This window comes from Melanerpes formicivorus, unplaced genomic scaffold (genome assembly GCF_026170545.1).
Source record: "Melanerpes formicivorus ecotype bairdi unplaced genomic scaffold, bMelFor1.0.p_v2 SCAF_8, whole genome shotgun sequence".
Classification (NCBI taxonomy): domain Eukaryota; kingdom Metazoa; phylum Chordata; class Aves; order Piciformes; family Picidae; genus Melanerpes; species Melanerpes formicivorus.
In genome coordinates this window covers 13,581,816-13,594,218 of record NW_027142360.1, presented here as the reverse complement: position 1 = coordinate 13,594,218, position 12,403 = coordinate 13,581,816, and the positions used below count along the sequence as shown (strand labels likewise).

The window sequence follows — 12,403 nt, the reverse complement described above, 5'->3', positions numbered from 1 at the left end:
CTGCCAGAAACACACCCACTCCATAGGTGTATATCCTATATAACATAGGATAAACAGTAAGTGTGGAAAAGAAACAGAGCTGGTGGTCACCTTTTGCTGGCAATTAAGAGTGTTCTGGGTAATAAAAAATTGTGTTGGGAGACATAATTTAAAGTTTTAAAGAAATACATTTAAAAGTAATTGCTCTGAAGTGCCTGAATACTTCTGACAAGCTGTTAACTGACAGTGGGAGGCTGAAAGTCGCAATCTTGCTGTGACAGTCCCACAGTCATGTGTAGTAACCCTGATTCCCAGCTGAGGCTATTTGTTTATTGGGATGCTGAAGAAACCAGGACTGTTTCCCAACCTCCTATCTTCCACTGGACTGGTCACCAAAGTGACGCATTTCTGCAAAATACTTTAATCTCAACAAATCAGTCTCTTGGCACACACAACATTCCTTTCTAAAGCTTCCAGCCTGTTCCAGAAAAAAAACCCCAACCACAACACATCAAAAACAGGGGACATTTTTGATGCAACCTCTGAGGTTATCATGTAAAGCCATGGAATGAAAATGAAGCAAGAAAAAAAATTGTAAATGTTCGATTTCAATTAAAGTCTTTTGGGCAGAGGAACAGCTTTTATCTCCCCAAAAGAAAAGTGGAAGCCCCAGTGGGAGCCTGGATGGGAAAGAAGAGTTAGAAAACATCATATAAATCACTAAGCCAACCTAAACTTTATGACAAGTCCTCAGAAAGTCTCAGAAGTATGATGATTCAAAGCTGTTTTACCTTTCCCTGAATTGCTCTCTGTGGACTGAGACAGCCTCTTGACACGTTTCTTTCCTCTTCGTGCCTCATAAATGGCGTTGATTTTCAACACAAGCTGCACAGCACACACACAAACAAACAAGGTCATGTTCCTCCCCAGGCAAGAAACCAAGTTAGAATTTTGTGCAAAGTGCTCTGTTTCCCAATCCTGGCCATACTGAAACTCTTCACTTGGTGGCCCAGAACGGACAATATTCAGCATCTACCTTGCACAGCAATCTGCACCTGTGCTACCAACAGCCAATGCTCACTCTGGTGCAGAAGCAGTACAGTCCTGCTGGTGTGGCAGGAGCCCAAGGTAACAAGCCCTGATGAAAGGCGAGGCCTTAGTGCACTTCCCCACTGTGTGGTCATTTGAGCTTGACTGTGCCTACCTGGGCCTCTCCATACCGTGTTCTATGCTCCAGGGAGCACCACAGGGTCCCTTAGGTCATTTCTATGTTGTGCATGCCTGGGCTTAGTGGCTCAGTGTCTCCCTTATCCATCCCTGAAGTGGAGTGGAGCTGCAAAATGACCACGTCAGGCTTCCTCAAGCCCCCTGAAACAGAGCTGCCTTCTTCACAAAGTCTCAGGCAGAAGCAGCAGGCCTCAGACCACAGCATCCAGATTTATTCCAGAAAGACTATGATCCCTGCACACATCTCAAGAGCTCAAGTTTAGGCAGGCCCACCACACACTTAGTCAGGGAACTCTGAATCCACACATTTAAGTGAGAGACAGGATGCACTGATGTGGAAGTGCAGACTCCACCCAGCCTCCCAGCTCAAGGCTGATTGATCTTGTCACTGTCACAGTAAAGCTCAGTTCTGAGCTTGCTCTGCAAGAGTGCTCAGCAGCACTGCATGGGAAATGCAGGCTTGTAATCTTCCCTTCAGCTGACAAAGATGTGCATGAGCGCACTGACAGAGCTCAAGCACATGCACAGATGTGTAGGCATACTTGGAGATAAAACCCTAGAGATTTGTAATCTTTGGCTCATTCCTGAAGAGCTGAGGTACACTGAGAGGGCATTAAAAAATTCAGCTATGCAAACACAAACACAGATCTGGCAACCAGGAAACAAAGATACACAAACACATCCCTTCTTCCCCAAAGCGAAAACTGTGAGCTCAGAAAAACATCACCACAGACAGTGCCTGGTAGCCTCTGCTTGTCCTGCAAAGACTGGGACAAGCAACTGTGCTTTTGTAACTGTGTTTTTGAAACATTCAGTAGATAGAGTGGTGCCAAACCTCATCTGGAGCGAATACACTTCTGCTAGATCTGAAAGTAAATAAAACTGAAAGGGAGTCATGCTGTATCCAAATACGAAGTAGTAAACGTTGATCCACAAAATGCTCATGACTACAGACACCACCTTTTGCCTCTCAAACGCCAGTGTTTTTGTTGTTCACCTACAATCACATCCTACCTTGAATCAGAAACAGCCAACGCATGAATCAGACCTAGATAAGGACAGCAGGGTGCCAGGAGGAAACGCAGCACCACATGCAGCTCATTTCTGACTCTCCTGTCCACCAAGCAGAGAAGGAACTACAAAGAGGCAGTTTTTTTTCAGAAGTATTAATTGCATTACCCCCTCTGACAAATGAAAATGTTTATTCAAAAAGTATTGTTTAAAAAATTGTTGGGTTTTTTTTTATCTCTCCTGACAATCATGATACCTCAGTCAGAACAGTAACTCCCTCAAAAGTTGCAGAGGTGTTTGTGAGCCTTCTCCTTCAGGGAGAAAGGGGGTTACATAGAAGCCAAGTCAGTTGCCAAAACAACAGCTATATTTCAGGAATGTCACTCAAACTAGAGCAAACACTGTCTCCTACTCATGTTCCTGCCTGGAAGAAGCCAAGCAAAAGAGAAAAAGCCCCAGATTTACCTTGGGAATCTTCCTTCTCCTCTTGCCATTTTGAGGGTCTCCCAAGGAGAAGAAGGTGTCGTCTGGACTGCTGGGGGTTGAGGGAGGGCTGATTTTGGACGGTGACCCAGTCCCGTCGCGGCTCAGTTTCCTTATGTCTGGCAGTTTGAAACTACGCCGCTCTGAGTTTTGTCGGAAAAAAATGGGCTTGGAAAGCAACTGGAAATAGAGAAGGAATGAATGAACACCTGAGTACCTTTGCTTCGTCACCAACACTGTCATGGAGGTAAATCCTGTGGGACACCTACAGCACTCAGCTGGCCAAACAGCCCACATTCTGAGAATGCTCACAGATTTCTACACACACTAGGAAATTGCCCAGCTGCTGGGCTAGACCAGGGCTACTTTAACCAGCAGTTCAACCATTCCATATTCATTCCAGACCAGAATGCAGTCTAAGGGGTTGGCCAAGAAGCCCTGCTGGAGTGTGAAAAAAACCCAACCAACCAACCAACCAAAAAATCTTCTAAGATTCTGCAACCCAGAGGCTTGTTCTATAAACAGGACAAGACTAACCAATCAGCCAACCACAAGCATTCGGGACAAGGAGCAGCTAGTCAGAAAGAACAGAGAAGCAGTGAGGGCTAGACAGAAAGCATCGTTAGTATGGTTGATAGATCTAACCCTGAACAGACAGCAGCCAGAAATAAATATTTCAGAGCACAGTACAAGAAATGCTAAAACAGACAATTATGGAGACAAGTTTCCCCTTAAACTCATTAGCAAGTTCAGTAGGAGCATAACAGTTGCTATTTCATAAAGCTGTCAAACTCTCTGACCAAAACCAGCATCACAATCTTTGAGGTCTCTTCCAACCTTAGTGATACTAACAAGCAGAAAGCTCAGCTTTAGATAAAGAAAGGTAAACCACTTCTCACCAGAAAGATGTTCAATAGGAACTACTCTTTTTGTCCTTTCCTACAGAATTTCCCAGCAATTACAATAAGGGTAAGTCACACTTTTTGTGGGACCTATATCTGCACTCCCAGAGGATGCAGCTCTGTGGCACTAAGAAGTCTGGGGCAGAGATATCCAACCTAATTCTGAACAAGTCACAGTGGCACTGTAGCTGAGGCAACATAGTGGTCTGCCTGCATCAACACGCTCAGCACAGTTATTAGTCTGACCGGTCCGATTAGCTCAGGTGTCTCTGGATGGTTTGACTGCAGACAGTCATCTCACAGAAAAGGTTACCACCCACAGAGAAGTCACACATTAAAATGAGTCTGGGAAGTGCTTTCACACTGAAGAACCTCATCCTGCACAGCCACCACGGTAGGGTAACATAATTACTCCTACTTAGTTCTTTACTAAAGTGTCTCCTGCAGGGAACTATATCTATAGTGAAAGGCATTTGTGTATAACACTGCAGCCCCCTTTTGACAGCAGAGGTGGGAAATGAGGGCATATAGCTGACAGCAAAGCCCTCTGAGGAAGCCAACTATATCCCAGCGCTCATATGTAGACCCTTGCTGCTCTAGACCTAACTAGGAACAAGGAGAATAGACTGAGAACCACAGAAAAAAATTCACTTTTAAGTGTTGAATTATCCAAAGAAACCTCAGCTGCTGATTAAGCTGGTTGGAAAACAGCAACACATCAAGGAACACTGCATGCCAAGCTTCTGAACATGTTGGGTAACTGCTCTAATAACAGCTACAATTTGGAGAACATGGGAACTCCCTTTGGTCAGGAAAAGGGTGTTTAGATCTCCTGAACGCACTCTGAAACCTGTCTGTTACCAAGAAGACTTTTGCTGTCACATTGCCCTTGCTGTTCCAGGCCTGAGCTATCTGAACAGGCAACAGAAACCAATCGGAATAGCTCAGGAAGCTGAGAGCAGGGCTGGCTTTGGTAAGCCCTGAGCTCTAAGCAAGAGGTACAAGGCAATGTTTTACCTCTTGTTTTGGTTTCACTGCCAGGGAGGAAAATGTCAGCAGACTATGAGCTGTACTGACACTGCATTAGCAACCAGCAACCAGCCTCATCCAGGAAAGAGCAAAAGAGGCATCCTAGCATCAGCACAGGCAGACTGTGTACTGCCCACTAACACTGAGCCAAGGAGACTGCAAGGCTTGGTCGCCCAAGCACTTCCATGCCCTCTTCGAGGCAGAAGAGTTTTCTTGCATTACATTAGTGAAAGGTCTTCCCTCTTACCAGGGCAAGGTAGCCTTGGTGTGAAAAACAGTGAAAGCCAACAAACCATTTACATAAGGGAATGCTGTTTGTCACTTTGCTAAAGGGAAATAAATACTCTCTCATCATACACTGTATTCTGACCAGTGGTAAAAGACTCAGTGGAAAAAAATCTGACACAGTGAAAGTCAAATCAGCAAAATTCCACTTTTCCCACACAGAACTTGGATTTCACCCCAAAAACTTTCTGGAGAAGTGGCCACATGAATTGAAGCACCTTAGTGGGAGTCCCAGGTACAGAAGAGGTGGGGGATGCTGGGAAAGTCAGGACACATTTCTTCCCCAAACAGCGGCTGTTGGTCTCAATGTCTTCATAAGGGTTTTCCTTTGATGGTGGATCTGCAGCATAAAGCCACAAGTAAGAGATTGTAAGTGCACAAAATCCTTGAGGTTTGCCATAAAAATCAGCTTGGGGATCTGCTGGCCTCTTCCCACCCCCCACATCAAACATAAAGACCTGCTCTCAAGCATTCCTGCAATTGCTTCATTCTCTCCACAGCCCTAGAAGCCCAGCTGCTCACTGGACAGTGTCCAAACTCTGACACTGACATGCTTAGCCATAGGAACGGATCACAGACACTACAGATGGAAAGATGCAGTGAGTCCTTAAGGTCATTCCTGTGTCTTCAGAAGAGCTGTTCTCATGCACATCAGTTAACAATTATATTTGTTTCTTTCTGGTCTTCAGCTTAGATTTGTCTCCACATGAAACCATCAGCAAAAGGCCAGCATAAGGGTCTTCTCTCCTCTGCTTAAATCACTTGTTTAGGGGGACCTCTGGTCACCATTTAATTGGGGCAGAAAGATTTAATCCACTCTCTGGACATGGACATCTGTCACACAACATTCTAGGCATGGTGGACACATCTACCAATCACGCATGCTTCGATCTCACATGAATCACTACTGGGAGCACTCACTGTTTCGTGACCAGCACAAGGCCATGTGCAGGCACCCCATGAATAACTCAGCTAAACTGGAGTCCCAATGCGCCTGTGCCATCCCCTGCTATGGGAACATCTCTGCCAACTGCCCCTGGTGAGGAATTGAAGGAGAGTTCAGGAATGAAAGGCAGCACCGTGAACTGTCGGTGTGCACCCACCATCGAGACAACACCAAGAGCAATGGACATTGCTGGAATCCGGAGTGGGGATTCTTCTCTGATCTTACCACGCTCTTCTTTCTCACTTACTCTCTCTGTGGAACATATTAGCCAATCTCCTCGCTGCCTTGAGAACCACTGTATGATTGAAATGATCTACACGAGCTTGTAATCAATAAATTGCCAATCATTCTGGCTATTTCAGTGTCAGTTTGTCTCACCTCACTCCTCAGGTATCACTACAGAACCTCCTGCAAACCCTTCCTCATAAGGTTGGGTCACAACAAAGGGAATCTGTGTGACTTGTTGGGAAAGGGAATGCTTGTCCCACCAACAGCTGAATGCCCCTGACATATGAATACGGCATGTGTGTATTGGCATGCTCTGAAGGGCACACAGGATTATCTGTGTGCAGCACTAGTGTCTTGTGGTTGCAGTCTCAGTTCTCCCTTCATTGGTGTGGTTTTCACATGTTGTTTGTTTTGTGGACTATACCTGCCTGTGATTTTGTGGAAAACAAAACTGCAGTTTCTTTTGAGATCTCCCTGTTCAACCCTTTTCCAAAGCTTCTATGGTAACAACACCAGGACTGCAGGAATTAATTAAAGATCACTGACTACAGGCAAAGCCTGACCACGCAGCAAGAAAACAAAAGCCAAACATGTTCCATTACCTGTAACTTTGCTTTCTTCTAATCTTTGCAACTAAAAGCTGGAGGGGAGTGGGATTAGAACCTGGTATTTGAGTTCTTTGCAAGCTTGGGACACAGGGTTGTGCTTGTGTTTGAATGCAAGGATTTGCCTATACAGCCACCTTGTAATGCTATCCATGTTATTCCAGCTGACGAGGTGACCCTTACTCAGTGGTTTCCAAGACCTCCCATCATGCCCCAACACAAAAAAACCCCAGCTGCTCAGGCACTCCCTGTTCCTTTGGCCCCCCAAGTAAAGTGCAGAAAAAAGCAAACATGAGGCCCCTAGCTCCACAAACAAGGCTGACAGCTTCCAAAATGTAAAAAAGCATGGACTGGCATCACCTTGTCTGCTTTACTCCCAAAGGGATGAGAGTCTTTTGAGAGTTCTTTCTCATCAACTATGATCAGAGTTTATTCATACCAAAACAATAATGCCTGGCCTGCTTTTGAGAAAGTGCAGCTCCTCCCATGCCAAACACAGACCACCTTTGTAGGATTACAGCTGCATGGTGAGAGCTGACACAGCTATTCTCTTCCTAGTCTGCTGAACTCTGCCAAGAGCTTTACACAGCACCAGCCTACAATCAAAGCTTTTCCAAGAGGGATGCCTCTATTCTGTGTTCCAGAAATGGCCATTTAACTCACAGTCACTATATAAACTGAGAGTGTTACAGGAAAGAATCTTTAAAATGGCATTGGTCTGCCATGAAAGTTATAGAATGAAATAAAACTCAAAGATTGTGGGACCTAGTTTCTTAATTTCAGTGGTACCTGAAGCCACACACAAGCTTATTTCTGGAATGAGGAACTGTTTCAAGGCTGTTTTCAGACTGTTCACATTATCTCAGTGGTGACAAGCTCATTACAATGGGCAGACCAGAACTGTGAGAATTAGCCTTCAGGACAAATGGAAGACAAAGGAAAGATGCCAGCAAAACCCACAAGCTGGTTCTCACATGCCTCAGGTTCATCTCTGAAGCTGATGAGTTGTAAAAGAGCCTGTCATTTTTTCTTACTACTTGCCAACACTCTGTGTAAAATGCATCTTGGTCTGCATTTGAAGTATAAATACACTTTATTCAGCACCTCCAGTGAGTGTCTGCTGACCATGAATCTCCTCAGTTACTCAGCATCAAATCCCTCCCCTGTCCATAGCTCCTACCCAAGATGTCTTCATAGACGTTCTCCTCAGATAAAGTGCGTGTGAGGGCCAGCTTGGTCTGCGCGTACCAATCCACTCGGCCGTTCTCAGAGGATGACTGCAGCAAGTCTTCGAACTCGTAAGACTTCCTGAACCAGGAAGGGAGGGGAGAAGGAGCAAAGAGGAGAGTGATTGTGTTAACCAGGATTTATAACCAAGCCATGGTTAACTGACTTCTCCGACACAGAATCATAGAACCACTTAGGTTGGAAAGATCTCTGAGATCAAATCCAACCATAAACCTAACATAGCCAAGTCCACCACGAAACCATGTCCCTGAGCGCCACACATGCCACACAGTTGGCAGAATGAGTTACTAAGAACATTTCACAGCTTCATCCCATGTAAAGCAGTTCACACTGAGATCAGTTATACTTATCAGCCACATAAATAAAGGCATTTAGGGGATGCTATGGGTTATCCAGATTGTCATGGCAATAGCACAGTGTGAAGATTCAAGTGTTAACTGGCACATCCTGCCAACGCTGAACAGAACCATAGGCCAAGAGAGGTTACACCTTTGGCAGGAACAGAAGCCCCAAAATTATCTCTCTCTGAGCAGTATAAGACAGTAATACTTGCATGCAGGATGGCAAGAAGGGTAAAACCAATGTGTCCTCCACTAACAAACGTGGAGAGTTTTGATTTCCTTTCTGCACCCAAGGCAGGGCTTTCAGATGCCAGTTTATGCAGAAGGCATTAGAAATAGCTGTGCACTGTACGCTTCCCACCCCAAAAATGTGTGATAATCATGTGGGAGAAAAGGCAAGAAAGCACTCCACATCAGATTCAGCTAAAAAAACAGGTTTACTATGAACAGTGAAAATGCTGCTGTAGAATCTAGAGATTGTCATTCCAGGCTCTGTTCCAGACTAGGTGCAGTAATTTTGTAATTAAACAGGTTTTCTGCTAAAAAAACCCAACCCCAAGCCCTTCTATCTTGGGCTTGCAGGTTAAGCCATGCAATAGTGACCTTAAATCCCAAACCTGCTGTAACTTATCCCTTCACAGTTATCCTCTGAAGTTGTGCTGGCCATTCACACATTCTCAGAGAGATGACCAAGTGCTAGTTATGACCATCAAGGTTCTCTGGGGAGTATGAGTGACCAGGGAAGAACCATCTCTCCCAGAGAGACAGGAGAAGGCAAGACTCCATCAGGAAGACCAACAACTTTGTAAAAGGGAGCCTAAATACCTGTGGTCAGTGTTGTTCTTGTGCTTCCCACTCCAGAGCCTCCTGCTGACGGCTGATGGGGGAGGAGAGGATGGCAGTGGAGGGGGAGGAACGGATGGCAGAGGGGGTAAGTTTCTTTTATTCCTAGCTGCTGGCATCCATTCCTCTTCCCCCTCATGTTTGAAAGTCCGACGGGGCTTTGGCAGGGGGTTGATGAAAGGTTTCTTCTCTGGCACCCCTGGCTCTGTGTACACATTCTCCACTGTGCCATCCTTGGACTTTGCACGAGAAGTTCTTACCTCTTCTAGAGTCCCAAAAATTGGCTCACTGATTTCAGAGTCCAAGCCAAGTCCAAGCCTTTTGCTCAGCTCAGCCCCACATATGCTTTCGTAGCCCTCGGGAGCAGCGTTTCCTTGTGCTGCCTTCTCCTGCAAGCACTGCGGGGAATAGTAAGTACCAGGCAACTGTGGCTGCAGCTCTGCTGAGCCATCTTTCAAAGCCTGCTCTAGCTTCTTGACTTGACTAAGCACTGAAAGGTTCTCCTTCTGGATCTCCCACTTCCCACCTTTCACCTCCTTGCATTTGCCAAGACTGGACTCCACTTCCTCGTTCCTCTGCGCTTCCCCCTTTCGCTCTGCTGCCTGCCCTGTGCCTTTCTGACTTCCTGCTTTCCACTCATTCTCTTTGCCTGCCCCTTTGCACTCCAGTTCCCAGCTCAAAAGCCTCTTGGTCTCTACTTTCCGAGTCACCAGTGCTTCCCCAGTTGTTTTCTCAGCCATGCATGGCACCCTGTGCTCCTCCTTAGCTCCCTGCTCTTCCTCTCTGTGAGGAGCAGACTGTGTTTCTTTTTTCCCTTCCCATTCTGAAATTTTGTCCCTGATGCTGAAAGACTTATTTCTTAAGCCAGTTTTGGCAGGTGGCTGTGTGTTCTGAGTGCTTCCTATCTGTCTCCTGATGATTTTACTGTTTTCTTTAACATTCAGATCCACAGATGGGTCACTGATGATCATTTTGGGACTAAGCATGTTCTGCTGAAAGCAATCTAGCCTTGGATCCAGCATCAAGTTCTCCAAGGCTCCCAGTGGGTTCTTCAGCAGAGAAGAAAGTGGTTCAGCTTCAGATGTTAAACCCAGGGTGACAGAGGCACCTTCAGAACATCTCTCACTCAAAAATCCACACAATGGTCTTTCTAACTCCTTCACAGCTGCTGTATTGTTTTTATCTGCAAGCTTGATCCTGTACATCAAAGACAAAAAGAAAAAAACATTGCTCACCCTTGGCTTAGTCCAACTTCCACTTGTAAAGCTGGTAACAGCAGAGGATGCTCAAATCAAGCACTTGAGAGATGGGCTCACAGGAGAGGACACTCAGGGAAAGGTTCTTTTAGCCAGAACACAATGCTGTCCTTGACAACTAAAGCACAGTTTGAGATGACACCTTCCTCTGTGGCAGGAGGAGGCAGGAAGTCAGAAGGCTATTTTTTGTACATCAGATGTGCCAATACCAATGAGAGGTACCCCAGCACTGGGTATGAGTTTGTGTCTTTGTCTGTTCAGAAATGCAGTACAGTTTTGGACACTGTCAGGGCATTAAGCAGGTCCACTGCAGATAAATGTACAGTGGACCATTTGCAAACAACAGCAAAACTGCTGCTGTTAAACAGAGGAGAAAATATACCATACACTTGCCCTTCCTTTAGTGCCTGCTCAAAGGATCTCCCTCAGGGCATCCAAGTTCTCCACAAACGTGTATTAATGCACTTCCACTATTACAGTTCTTTGGCCCTACAATCCCATGTCACACAGGAGCTTGAGCTCCCATGCACCCAGCCACACTCCCTTGGCCTGGAGCACGTGACATGGCACCCAGACATCAGACTCCACATTCTCACAGCAAACGATGAACTACCTTCACTGGTTTGAGTCCAAACTGCACCAAAAAATTCTAGTATATTTAGACTAGAGTTTTCCAAGTGTGTGATATCACAGGCTCAGTACTGTGATATCAATATAGTAAAGTTCCAGCTGAACAGAGATAGTCTAACAGAAGAGGGTCCTGAACTAAAGCAGTTAGGCACACCTCTGGGGTTTGCCTGGGCTTGGCAGGGAGCACTAGGTAGTTACTGGGATGCAAACCCCAATCATTAGTCCCATTAAACCACAGCCTCAACAATGACACTCAACTCAGGAAATTGCTCCACTAACTTAAATGTATCCAGTGTGCCACTTCCAGAATTTAGTGCTCTTTCTTGTAAGAGCATCTGTGTGGAGACCCTGTGTGCTGGCAGGCCTTGAGCTTTGTCCTGGAGTTGAGCAAAGCTGGCAGCCATCACAGACTCAGTTATAGCACAAATTGAGTCTGGGGGAGGTTTCTGAGCAGAAATGGGACCAGAGCCAGATACTGTTCTCTGGCATTACAGATATTTAACTCCTGTCTGTCTCGGGACAATGTACCGCTTCGGTTAAGAACTGGCACTGTGACACCATGGCCTTTTCCAAGGAGCAGGGTGTTGCAGTGCCACAGGTGGATAGACTGCGCAGTAGAAACCAAGGCTGGACACTGGAACCTGCAATGTCTGGGGCCATTAGGGCTTATCTGAGGAGTTCGTCCATTCCCCAGTACTGAAGATTTGACGTGTAGATGGGGCTGACATGACACAGACACTACCAGCACAAATGGTTTTGCCTTGGGGCAGTCCTAGCTATGAGTTTAGCACATTATCAGTCTGACTTGATGTTGAAGTGCATAGCATCACAGTTCTGAGATGGCAATGAGATTTACAGGGATGTGAGGAGAACGGGAGAGGACAGAGCAGAGGAAATGTTTCCTTCCTTTGGTTTTCTTTCTGTTGGGGATAATAAATACAAGCAAAGCACCCTGGCATTGAGACATGGAAAGCTCTCACCTCTCAACAGACTTGCAGACACTGTTTTCAGACTTGCTGCTCACATTGTCCACTTTGCTAGCTGTCATCATGTCAGCATACAGCAGGGTAGCAGATTACCTGCAGGAAGACACAAGAGTTATTGCTTAGCATCCTTCTGTCTTCCTTCTACACATATGCACACATTTATCTTTGAAATTAGGAAAAGAGCAGAATCACAGAATCAAGAAATGTTACAGGTTGGAAGGGATCTCCAGAGATCGAGTCCAACCCCCTGCCAAAAGCAGGATCACCTAGGGTAGTCCACACAGGAATGCATCCAGACAGGTTTTCAAAGTCTCCAGGTCTCCAGAGAAGGAGACTCCCCAAGAAGCAAGACATGACAGCTTTCTAAGGACAGCCTTGGTTTCCTCCTCTGTGAAATGGTTAGA

The 12,403-nt window shown here is 45.8% G+C and overlaps 1 protein-coding gene across 2 annotated transcripts in view; it reads right to left on the bottom strand.

The window, feature by feature from the left end:
* Positions 1 to 12,403, bottom strand: part of DENND2A (DENN domain containing 2A) — a 56,542-nt gene that overhangs the window by 23,113 nt on the left and 21,026 nt on the right. For both annotated transcript variants that reach the window (XM_068142197.1, XM_068142198.1), the window contains 6 exons: positions 11,994 to 12,092; positions 9,110 to 10,324; positions 7,876 to 8,003; positions 5,135 to 5,256; positions 2,683 to 2,880; positions 771 to 864 (listed from right to left, as the gene is read on the bottom strand). In XM_068142197.1, coding sequence (XP_067998298.1) covers positions 771 to 864; positions 2,683 to 2,880; positions 5,135 to 5,256; positions 7,876 to 8,003; positions 9,110 to 10,324; positions 11,994 to 12,064 — 1,828 coding nt within the window. In that variant the 5' untranslated portion in view covers positions 12,065 to 12,092. The remainder of the gene's footprint in view (positions 1 to 770; positions 865 to 2,682; positions 2,881 to 5,134; positions 5,257 to 7,875; positions 8,004 to 9,109; positions 10,325 to 11,993; positions 12,093 to 12,403) is intronic.